The 12,456-nt window shown below is 38.9% G+C and overlaps 2 protein-coding genes across 2 annotated transcripts in view; one reads left to right on the plus strand and one right to left on the minus strand.

Annotated features, from left to right (window-relative positions):
* Window positions 1-6,220, minus strand: part of zdhhc9 (zDHHC palmitoyltransferase 9) — a 37,242-nt gene extending 31,022 nt beyond the window's left edge. The window contains exon 1 of the mRNA XM_019278437.2: window positions 5,380-6,220. Coding sequence (XP_019133982.1) covers window positions 5,380-5,543 — 164 coding nt within the window. The 5' untranslated portion in view covers window positions 5,544-6,220. The remainder of the gene's footprint in view (window positions 1-5,379) is intronic.
* Window positions 6,221-8,601: 2,381 nt separating this feature from the next.
* Window positions 8,602-12,010, plus strand: trmt12 (tRNA methyltransferase 12 homolog). The gene is made up of 7 exons (XM_010743062.3): window positions 8,602-8,780; window positions 8,886-9,054; window positions 9,484-9,682; window positions 9,785-9,935; window positions 10,033-10,142; window positions 10,317-10,474; window positions 11,471-12,010. The coding sequence occupies exons 1-7, from the start codon at window positions 8,728-8,730 to the stop codon at window positions 11,846-11,848; spliced, it is 1,218 nt and encodes a 405-aa protein (XP_010741364.3). The 5' UTR covers window positions 8,602-8,727; the 3' UTR covers window positions 11,849-12,010.
* Window positions 12,011-12,456: the final 446 nt, after the last annotated feature.

The following is a 12,456-nucleotide window of genomic DNA, read 5'->3' on the forward strand; positions in this document are numbered from 1 at the left end:
AACTACTCCACACCAAACAGTAAATACTAGATTAGAGGAGGACTTCGTCCCTCTGCAGTCCTTCTGCAGCAGACAACTTTTGCCCTTTTCTGCAGATGTAATTATGCTTCTCCAGTTTGGGCCTCTCATGGATTATCATTACAGAGCTACGGATCCAATCTCTCTCTTAGCTTGTTCTGAAGGTGTTTCAAGTATCCGTAGAGTCTTGTCTAACCATCTGGATGAAAAAATATTCAGTCTGTTGTACGGTGTAAAAGAATTTCAACATGTTTGCTGCAGATTGTGACTGTTCCCAAAATGTCCCTTTGAGCAATAAAATGTGTCACTGACTGCTGTAGTTAGTAGCTGGTTGTCACAATAAGATTTTACAACATATGATGAGCGTATAAAATACATTGTTAAAAAGTAAACCAATTGGTACGCAACCATTTTGTCTTGTGGCCACTTACAAAATATTTGTGTCCTCTTGAGACCTCTTGTCATGTTTCAGATGTCTTGTTAACATCTCCACCATAGAGAGATTTAAACACTTATTATTATTATTATTATTATTATTATTATTATTCTTCTCTATTAGTCGGAGTAGTGTCGTGAGTAGGAGTCGTAGTCGTAGGTAGGAGGATGAGTAGGATTATTTTAGGATTATATTATAGAAATCTCATTAATCATCTTACAACACCTCTTTTTCCACCACGGGTTTGAAGGAGCAACTTGTGAAACAATTTAAACATCAATGTCAACCAAAAGTCAAACATACAAAGATATACTGATGTACTGCAAATTAATATTACTTTCAATGATTTTATATTTTTATTCAAAACAACTCATCGTCATCATCATGTTATCCTACAACACAGTGTGTCCTTGCTTGTCCTTGTCCGTACTGTATACCAGTTATGGCTATCTGGCTCATGAAATACAGTCAGATCTTTAAAAAACGTGTCAGAAATCTAAACTCTGAGTACTTTTTCACCCAAATAGTCTTTGAGGAATCTGAAAATACCTTAAGAAAATCAGTAAATGTTGTTGAACAACCTAGGTTTTGAGATTGCTCAGAAAATGTATCACTCCCCAGACAGGCACGAACTGGGGCTATCTTAGACCTCTCATTGGACTACAAATATCTAGATCAGGTCCTTTAAATCAGTAAACGTTGTTATGCAACACTTAAATACCATATGAGAGAGATGAAACATAACAGCCAGGGTCATGGTCCTCTTACTAGGATTAAAGCTCGGATTACAGATGTTGCGTCATTGAACATTTACCAAGTTAAATTAAGAATAATGATATATATGATGTTTTAATTTCAGCCACATGAAAAACAATACCAATGATAAATCAAGTGGCCATTTCTTCTAGGAGAGCATCTATTTCAAACCAAACAGATGAAGACAAAGTGAGGAAAATATGCCTCTCTACATAACACAGGATGTGGGCAAAAAAATATCACTTCAACCTCCCTGGAAAAGCAGCCCTCTCCTCCTGCCTGGGAAGCTTCCAGAGAACAAAGCCTGTAGCTCACTATTACTGTAAATGGAGCATGTACTCTGAATAGGGCATAAATCATGTTATTGCTCATTTAGCCAGGCCCAGCAGCCGCTTTCTGATTGGCTAAGAGGGAGACAGGGTGGGGTTAGATGCTGAGGGAGGCTCAGGGGTCGGTTACTAGATCTTCTCTGACTGCAGCTGCTCGATCTGCAGGCTCAGCCCTGCACTTCTCAATACATTGTCACATTTAATGGAGCTGACTAGAATATAGGTGGGTCAACCAGACACACTGAATGCTTCTACCTAGCAGATTATATAAGAATGTAGATAGACTAACAAACACATACACACAGGCAAAGATAAAGTCCAGTCTGGTTACATGCACATATGCTTCTCTAGCCTCGTAGCTCAGCGTCCTGGGGTGGACAGACAGATGACACACTGTCCTTGTGTTCCAGTTTCTTGTTCCTTCATCCAAGCTCCATAGGTAGCTATCCACATGCACGTATACACGCACACCACATAGACAATCACATAAACATACAAATAGTGTACATCCGACTGTGAGGAAGTCTTTTGCGGATATATACACACGTTTGGCAAGAGTCTGCCAAAGCCTTTTATACCTCATTTGTAATTATGTAAAATCCCATTAAAAATTAGATGAGTGGATATTAAATGGGCACGAAACCAACAGGGCAAAAACACACAGTCCTAAAATTGATTCCGCCTGTAAACGAAAAAACAGGAGAGCCCACCTCTTCAATGAATAATCTAGTTTAGTTGTTCCTAATGGGTCTTTCCATTTGTGTATTCGCCTGCTCGTTTCCGCAATTTAGCACAAATTAAAGCACAGAGAGGTCTCCCTGCGTGGGTTGCTGTTAGCCGATGATAGAAGTGAGATGTCTGCTTGGCTGGTGTTGGATATGGGCCAGGCCACACCAGGACACTGCCTTCTCTGTTCTCTCGTCAATGCCACAATGTAGCTGACGGCACAACCTCAAGACAACATGTGAGAAATGAACCCTCATAAACAAAGAAAACCACGTGACAAAGACACGGTACACGACTGGATGATGAACTACAACAAAATGCACCAAAATTATCTATTTACACACAAGCTTTAAATTATGATGATGCACTGTTACACACACTTTGTGCGTGCAGTTTTACATTCACGTTTTTTTGATAAATTATGGTCACTTTAGCGGACACAAGCGGCCGACTAACAAGACTCTACAGCCATGCAGCTCTTTGAGGCTGGTGCTGTGAGCTAAATGCAAACATCACAATACTAACATGCTGATTAACATGCTCCTTAACACATCAGTAGAGCTGAGGCTGATGGGAATGATACAATTCAGACCTTATGGTGGCAAGAGTTGTAAAAATATTTGTTTCTGAAGTAAAGTGGTTGACTGACCGACATTGCTGTTCACGTTTATGACTGTAGTCTTGCATTACTGTAATTTTAGCGCTTCTGAAAGCTCTGACAAAACCTATGATCATTCTGGTATATCGGGGGGGAAAAAACGCTCTTGTCTGTAACTCCAATGTGTAAGGCTTAGTAGTATCTATCGGCAGCAATGGAATACTATTACTACTATATATAATACTATTATTATTTATTAGTATGTTTCCATTATTGTCTAATCATCTGAAAATAAGAATCGTTGTTTTCGTTGTCTTAAAATGAGCCGTTTAGATCTACAGTGAGTGGGTCCTCTTTCATGACATCCGCCATGTTGAACGACCATTTTTCCTACAGTAGCCCAAAACAGACAAACCTAACCCTGATCTAGATATTGCTTTTTGCTTTTATTGACAATTTGGCAGCCCGAGTTTTTTTCCTACATGCTTAGACAGAGAGGGAGAGTATTCATTTGGTTGCAATCTGCAACTTCACTGCTAGGTGCCACTAAATCCTACACACTGTAACATGATTGTAAACTAAATATTCTTTAGATTTTCGGACAAAACGAGCAATACGAAGGCTCAGGGAAATTATAGCGATGCATTTTTCACTATTTTCTTTCCCTAATAATGACTGATGTTCCACTCTACAATATTCATACCAAGAAAGACTGCACATATTGTTTTAAGGCTTATTTTAAACATAATTGCAAATGGGCAGTTTATGAATGCATTAAACCTCAGAGGCTTTTTGCAGAAGGCAATTACTCTGTCAGAGGTTTAAATCAGATCTGTATCAACATGCCGTGTAATGGCGAGTTTGAAAATTACCCCCACGTTGTCTGGGTCCAATCTCCACATTAATATCCATCCCCCCATGAGAGATAATTATGTTCCACTGTAATATGAACATAGTATGCTAACAACCCTCCAGCCATTAGTCACCGCAATGCCTCCTCTGGGCTCTGGATGTTCAGTGTGAGCGGTATCATCTCTCCCTCTTTGGCTCGAGCCGGACAACGGTTCCTTCTGTCCGGACTCAAAGGGAAGCAGGAGGCCATTAAAGTGCAGAGCAGACAGAGATGGGAAGGGCCGCCTGGCACTGTGTGAGAGCAGCTATTTCTCTTCTCTGCTATGCTCCAAATCCTTTTGGCCTAGTAGCTGCATACACGCCCACAGTCAAGAGGGGTTACTGTGTTACAGAGCAGCATTTTCTGCTAAATCATTGTATCTGATTTGTCAGGCAAGAAAAGAGATTAAAGAGGAAGCAAGTGGGTCAAAGACAGAAAATGAGTGTAATCTAAATAAGAAGCAGCGCTGCTTCATGTTTATCTGTCTGAGTCATGTTCTTTATGTCCTGTGCAGCCTAAGTGACAGGATTTGGGTCTACATGCTGCATCTGAGCCGACCAGCAGTGTTTGCAGGGCTAATGAGTCCATAGGGTTGTGCAAGTAGTGGGTTGAGGCAGAACTGCTGAGACAACAGAAATCGGCAGCTTTCCTTTCTTAAACCAGAGGGAAATCTGGACAGTGAGGGTTATTAAATATTTAACACCTCAGTATGTGAAACCTTTTCTTTTTAGCACAGTGGATCCACAGTGTGCCGAGGAGGTTACCAAAACAAGAATTCTTGGTTCTTACAAATGAAGGCCATAGAGGAGGTTACAGATCATCTTACAGTGAGACTGCACAAGTAAAAACTGATGCAGAATCACATTACCTTACAAGTACATTTAAGTACCAGTTTAAAACTACTGTGCACACACCATGTAGATCAAATACAGACTGAGATGAGACAACAAAACTTAACTATAATCAACTCCTAGTAACTATTTTAATAATAAATTCATCATTCATCAAATTCCAAATAATATTTGTTGGTTCGAGCTCATGTGTGTGAGGATTTGACCCTTTTCTTTGTCATACATGATGACAACCTGAGTATATTTGAGTCTGACATGGTTGATTGGATAAAACAAGCACTTTCAATGCATCACCTACAGTTTAAAAGTATGGTTAATGATAGACATTATGACATATCATTGAGGAAATGATCAAGCCCCAATGTACTGTTGGACTGCAACATTATTTTAATGGATAGATTAATCCACATCTTCTTGATTAACTGACTGGATTAACAAATCAGGAAATGGTAATACATATATCCCCAGTTACTTGGTACTCAGTTTACAATGATATTAGACAGAGGAAACCGGAAAATAGTCAAATTTGTAAAGCTGGAATCAGATCATTTTGACAATTTTGTTATCAGAATAGCTGATATAACTAATAACTAATCGACTAATTGTTGCAGCTCTGAAGTTGGCTCGTGTTGGGTAACGTTACTCTGCCGGATACTGTAGAAAAATTTGCATTTTTATGATTATGACGACCTACAAGAGCTCTAAAGTGACTTATAAACACTTTGTGACCCCACATGGTGAGGGCCAGACAGAGAGGGGGGTACATGACTTACTCGAAAGCGAAGAAGAGAGAGCAGGTCCCGACGATGAGGAACAGGGTCAGGTAGAAGACTCCTTTCTGCCGGGCCATCATCACCCGTCCGTCGCAGCAGAAAGTGTTTTTCCCCGGGAGCTTCTCCCATTTTCGCACCTTTCGTGTTATCATCACCGCCGACATGGTGTTGTGCTCAGTGTTTCTTTTGGGTTAATGTCAGCTGTTATACTGTAAAACGAGTCAGACAATAAACCGATGGGTGTTTGCGCTCATATATTCTTACAGATACCGCTCAGTCAATGTGACTCTCACTCAGTGATATTAAAGATTTCTGCACAGGGCTGTGGTTCATTGTCTTTTAAAAGTGTCGCAGTCACATCCTCAATGTTTTCTAATCCTTATTATTTCCAGTTTGCCGTCTTCACTGCAGCATGTCATTCCCAAATGTGCGGCTCCCACGCTGCTCAATCTCAATCCTCTCACCGGACACTTAATATGTGCAGATTATTAGAAAATTCATCCAAACGCTTGCGGCAGATGTTTCCCACCAGAGGCTTGACAATCCAGCCGTGGCTGTTGCATGGGGAGAGCGGACCTTGACCGATTGACATTCATATCATCTCGATAAATCATAAAATGACCGTACAGGCGAGCTGCTCCGTGTGCGCGCACATTATACAATGAACGTGCTGTTGGACATGATCAGTATGTCTTCACGTGGATGAAAAAAAAAAATCCTTTAAAAATATAAAAAATAATCGCCTGTATGGCTGCGACCATGTAAAGCTGTTTGATGTGCTGTTTTTCCCGCAGGATGCCTGCTCTCGGTTTTAGTCAATGGTAGCAGGAAACACGCCTAGATTGAAATGTCTAATCTTAAAGGGCCAGGACAGGTAAAAGAAAATGGAACAAAGGACACAGATAAAGGTCCTATTAAAGATCACATTAATATGCTATTGCCCAGGGGAGGAGACTGTGGAGAAGTGTCTTAATGAAGATAATTGATTATGGACACCAGATGCTTTAATCCCTCCGGTGTGGCTCCATAAGAGCAGAGGTAAACACTGCAGAGGTCCTCACAGTCAATCCACAGTCACACTGCTCACTTTTTGTTTTTTTATGAGTCAAGTTTCAGTTTATTAACATATTTTATAACATATTTGTGTGTTTTTGATCTTTATATTATATAGATTTTGTAGTATGCTGCATGTATACTAAACAAAAGAAAAGCAATGCATTTGTGAGTATTTTCCTCTCAGCAAATATATTCATCTTAGCAGAGCTACTTTTGGCGTTTCAAAATGTCCCTCATATTTCTCACACATATTGATCTAAACAATACATGCACACATTTTCATACACAAACACGTTTTACTACTGTTAAAAACAAGTTTTCATGGCAGGCCAAAACATAACAAAATATTAAAAAGATGAAATGAAAACACCACAAACATCTGAAGTTCAAATTATTTTTGTTACTTTGTTGCCTGAGCAAAAGCTGGTCTATGACTGTATTGTGTTCAGGGTCAAAAAGAAGCAAAAGCTGTGCAGTAAAATTAGAGTGTATACCCACATTTGGTAAAATGGGTTTAAAGATGGATGCCTACTAAATAAAAACTACTTGAAAATGAAGGCAAAGGATGTGCAACTCTTATATATATTCAGTATTTACAAAAAGGGCCTTCAGATTATTAATGAGCATAAAATGATGTGATATCTTGTAATAATTTAACATACTTTGCCTAAAAGTCTTTTAAGAGATATGTGGGTCTTAGTTTGTATTATGAATATGTCAAAAGTAGTCATTGACAAATATATTTTCAGGTTGAGCTTATTGTTAAACAGAAGGTTATCATTCCTGATCTCGTACTGACAGAATCCATTCTTCCACAGTAAATCCTTTGTGTTGTGTCTCATTCAGAAGCTACTTTATATTTAGAAAACCAAACTGCAGCCACTAAAGATCTGTATTTATCTCAGCCTTAGGCTTTTGGGGCTTTTAATTTGAAGTCTGTGTGGTTACATGTTCATGTCTAGTAATAATGAACACATTTACACTGGCCATACAAGCTATAATAGCCCTCTGCCTGCTAAGTCTCATAGGGTAAAGACATAAAAAGTGATTGTGATAGTTCAATATTGGCTCAGCCCAGTCATAAGCTATTACAGCCTCCTTGTTGCTACATGGAAACAAAGATGGCACTTTATCAGACACACAGGGGAGGGCCGTGCCATAAAAGACCCAGAGAGTGAACCAAACATCCTTCACTCTCAGTGTGTACTGAAGTTATAGCCCAGAGGTGGAAAAGCTACTATCTGTCTCCATCAGTGAGGATCCGTACTATTTTATATTTGCTCCAGAGGAGGACATTATTAATACATGACCTCTCAGATGTTGCTTTGACCAACCTGCCAAATCAGGTTCAAATAAACTAATGACTGCATGACAGCTAAAAGTCAGACATCATAATCTGGTGCCATTTTTAATTACATATGGAGAGATCAGGGATAGTGAGGTTGTTTGATCGTACTGCCAGTAGAAAGCTTAAGAATGATTTCATGTGCAGCTGATAGATGGTTAACACTATACCCAAGAAGGAAAAGGGTTTGCCCAGTAAAAAAAAAAAGCATCAAAACATCAAATATCTACCAGTATCTAGTATCTATCAGTATAAATTATGATATATGTGTATTTTAGTTGCACCACATGACACTGTTTTGATAAAATAGTAGCAAATCCTGAAATACAAAAAAAATCAAATAGATGCCATGCTCATTCAGACATATTACACTTGCTGCTAAATTCTTTAGTTTTTCTGGACTAATTCAAATCGTTTTCTTCTATCTTTCTATAAATGTATCAAAATCTCTGTCACTACAAATTATCTTTCACTGTAAGGTACATAATTGAACTCATACGCCAGTTTAACAGTGATGTGTTTTTTCTGTTTTATTCAGTAGTCCAGCTGCTATGTCTAGATGACCAATAATTACATTTAACTACAATATATTAAGGTTTATCCACAGCCATGCAGCTCTGAGCCGTTTGTCTCCATCTATCGACGTCCTCTATCCTCTGCAAACTGATTTATGCCTTCTTGTAATTTCAACGCGTTGCAATTGATCTAACAAATCACACAAGTAAAGCGACAGCTGACGCGTTTTAATAATAAACCTCTTTTCTTTAATTGAGTCTTTATTTAATTTGTCTTTACAATAAAGGTCCGTCCTGAATTGTAGTCCGACTAGAAACACGCGGCTGTGTGTTGTTGTGCAGCAGCTAACGATCCGCTGATATTCACGCTGCAGACTGAATTAGCACCGTCAAACATAAGTGCAGAGGATTTGTTCGCTTGTCTGTTTGTAAATGGACGGAGTGCCGTGCCTTCGTGTGTCTCAGCGTCATGCACAGCAGTTTAGGTAATCACTTATCACAGCTAAGCTGAGTTAGCATGGGAACTTTTAACAACAGCGTGCACAGGAATAAGCCTGTTTGATGTGATGTCTGTCTGTCTTATCTTACAGGAGATGTCTACAGTCCAAAGGAGCTCTTGACCTGAGTTTGTGCTTGCTGAAGCACTCAGATGACACAGTCCTTCTTCCCATATTACCATCCAGTCTGCCACAACTTGATCTGCAGTCTCTGAGAGCAATGGTGGCTTCAGACAGTGCTTGTGAAATAGTTTGGAGGCAGGTAGTTACATTTAAATACTAACACGTCACTGTGTACTGCAGCTTTAACTTGCAATACTTTGCACTGCACAGCCAACTGTTACATATTTCTTTTAGTGATATACCTCACTGTGTATTATACTGTTAATTCTGTCCATACTGCCATATAGCCATACTTTTATTTATACTGATAATTCTGTTTACATTACACTGTGCCGTATTGCCACACGGATGTCTTTATCTTGTATATATTTTTAGATTTGTATATTTCATTTTATATTTTTTTACTTATATTTTATATGTCATGTTTATGCTGTTTGCACAGGATAAGAGGGAAGCAAAATTTCAATACTCTGTATGTCCTGTACATATAGCAGCATTGACAATAAAGTTGACTTGAACTTGAACTTAATGTTTTTACTGTTTTGCTGTTGTCCTGTTTTCACTACAGTCTCATCTGCAGTCAAAGAAGGATCGAGGACAGAAACGTGGTAATAAATTGGAGGAAATCCTCCAGGAGCTGTTGGGATCTCATGGTGAAAGATGGACAGAGGAGCTGAGGGGAGACCTCCCTCGCAGCTTCCAGAGGCATGGAGACTTAGTCCTGCTAGGAGACAACTGTTTCTCCTCGCCACTGTGGAAGAAAATGGGTACTGTTCTCAAACTTAACCTCACTTTGCCTGAGTACTAATTGTACAAAATAATTCATGAGGACCTTTATTGATTGCTTTTTACATTTGATTACTTTTTAGATCGACAGCTGTGGAGTGCAGTGGTCAAAGGACTTGGGGCAAAGCGTCTGGCAAAGATGAGTCGAATATCCCCGGATGGATTTAGGTCTCCTGTGGTGACGATGCTGTTAGGAGAGCACAGCTGGGTCAAACATGTGGACAATAAGATTTGGTAAGTCACAGTCAATCAGAGTACAGTAGTCGATTTGCATAGGTCTTAGGTATATAAATAAATCCATTTGATCGTATGTCTTCACTGTTTGTTTCAGTTATGAGTTTGATGTTACCAAATGCATGTTCTCAGCTGGAAACATAACAGAGAAGCTCCGAGTAGCTGGATTCGACTGCAGAGGGGAGACTGTGGTGGATTTGTATGCAGGTGGAGTAACTTTACAATTTTACATTGATTTATTTAAACACCACCAAAGCTTAGGTGGAATTCAGGAACAGAAAATTATCCCATCATGTTAGTTTTATAACTAACTTTTTAACATAATTTAAATCATGACATCAATATCGGCGTGGTAACTGTCACAGCTGTATCTTGTCTCAGGGATCGGATACTTCACCCTCCCATATCTGGTACATGCGGGCGCTGGTCATGTTCACGCCTGTGAGTGGAACCCTGACGCAGCTGAAGCTTTGCAGAAAAACCTCGTGGCAAATGGGGTGTCTGACCGCTGCACTGTTCATCAAGGAGACAACCGACAAGTAATGTTTTTAATATTCATCCTATACTGCTGATGTGACATGCGTTGTTTACATACAACTCCAATATTAGTTCTGTCTTAATGTAGTACATGGGATGGGACTACAGGGATGAGGGTGTTGACTTATGCCCTCTAGTGGTTGTACTAGTTCCAATCTCCACTCAAAATCATGCCAACAAATATTACAGCTCAAAGATTTTTCATTGTTATCTATAAATATAAAATATAAATGATATTGTTGACTTTATATATTAATAGTTAAATTAAATAATCTTAGAATTCTAGGCATTTCTAGGGGAGAGCTACTAGTTTGTGCATAATATGCCAGACAGAGGGACGGTCACATTTGCAGACAGTGGACAGTCATTAATTTTTTCTAAAATATATTGTGACACGCGCAAAACATTGAAGAATGTTAATAAAATATTTTATCAAGATATATTTGACATATTCTTTATATATTTTTGACACCCCCATAAGTCAGTGTAATGAATATTAATTTGTCTTGTTTCTTATACTTTAAACTGAACTATATCACTCACTTATAGATTCTGAATCTATCAAAAAAAATTTAAGTTCAATCAAACTGATACGTGTGTACATCTGTGGTTATTTTTTTCCATGACTTGAACAAAACAGATTGAATTTCAAAGTATAGTGGTGTTTTCTTTTATGCAGAATCAAGGGAACAGTTCAGATTGGACATATTCCAAGTGCTGAATGTTTTGTTTTTTCTCTTTGTGAATTCCAGTGTAATTGCAAGCACATTTCTGGCAACACGGCAGTGTAATGTGTCATCTCATCTTGCATATTACATGTTTTTTGTTTTGTTTTAAAAGCCATTCTTTGATCTACATCTCATTTTCCAGAGTACCAGATATTTCAAATCAGTGTAAATCATGGCCTTTAGCAGGAGTCACAAAGTCAATCTAATTTATTTAAAGAAGAATAATTTAGTTAACAGTATTTAAGAAGCTTTTCATTTAATATTTTTCAGCTTCAGCTGTGTGACATTGCTGACAGAGTGAATCTGGGTCTCATACCGAGCTCTGAGGAGGGCTGGCCTGTTGCCTGTCGACTGCTGAAGAAAACAACTGGTGGCGTTTTGCACATTCACCAGAACGTTACCACACCATTACCAAACACAGCGGCCATTCCAGAAATCAATGATGCCATCCAGGGGGTTTCCAGGAAGGCGGCTGACCGAGAGGTTTGGCAGACCTGGGCCGATGACACAGCAAACCGCATCACCTCTATTTTAAAGGACATGACTGGTGTACTGTGGTTAACAAACATCCAACATATAGAACATGTAAAGTCATATGCACCTCATGTTCACCATATTGTGCTGGACTTGGAGTGCAGACCATCCTGAGCTGAAGAGATGAGCACAGAGATTTTAATGTTGCATTTTCTGGAGAAAGAAAAAGGCAATTGCATGGTTCAGAAATGTCCACTGTAACAAAAGACTATGCCAGCTGGTTTCTATGATTATTTAATTTGTCAGCTGCTGCAATGTTTTTAATAAAGCTTTATTTATCCAGGGCACGAGCAGAAATTCTGTTTTTACCACAACCACATCCTTATCACTTGGCCACTGGACAGCTGTGGTTTAGTTACCTTGATCAAGGGCACCACATTGTTATACCCACTGACTCTGGTGTTTGATCCCTTCTGGATGGCTGAAGACTTGACATCCTGACTCTCAGGAGCAGTGGATGAGTAACAATAAGGAAAATCAATATTATGACTTATTAAACTGCAGGAAGCATAATATTTTAAACTGCAGGATTTAAGTGTTTGACTTGGTTGTAAAGGTTAATCGTTACAAGAAATTTGAATGGATATCATAAAACATACAATACTACTGTGTCTTGTCAATATATCTTTCTTAAGTCAAGAGGCAACTGCTAAATCTTGCAAAAATACTATGTGACCTGTGGTACATTAAAGGAGAAACAGAATGCAGATGCTTCCATACAA

The sequence above is a fragment of the Larimichthys crocea genome, chromosome I, assembly GCF_000972845.2.
Source record: "Larimichthys crocea isolate SSNF chromosome I, L_crocea_2.0, whole genome shotgun sequence".
Taxonomy (NCBI): Eukaryota; Metazoa; Chordata; class Actinopteri; family Sciaenidae; genus Larimichthys; species Larimichthys crocea.

Bases quoted from the DNA above. Each gene is read 5' to 3' on its own strand.
- trmt12 (XM_010743062.3), top strand. From the start codon at position 8,728: ATGGACGGAGTGCCGTGCCTTCGTGTGTCTCAGCGTCATGCACAGCAG. The intron at 9,683-9,784 runs GTACTGTTCTCA...ATTACTTTTTAG, and splicing joins GCCACTGTGGAAGAAAATGG to ATCGACAGCTGTGGAGTGCA. The intron at 10,475-11,470 runs GTAATGTTTTTA...AATATTTTTCAG, and splicing joins ATCAAGGAGACAACCGACAA to CTTCAGCTGTGTGACATTGC.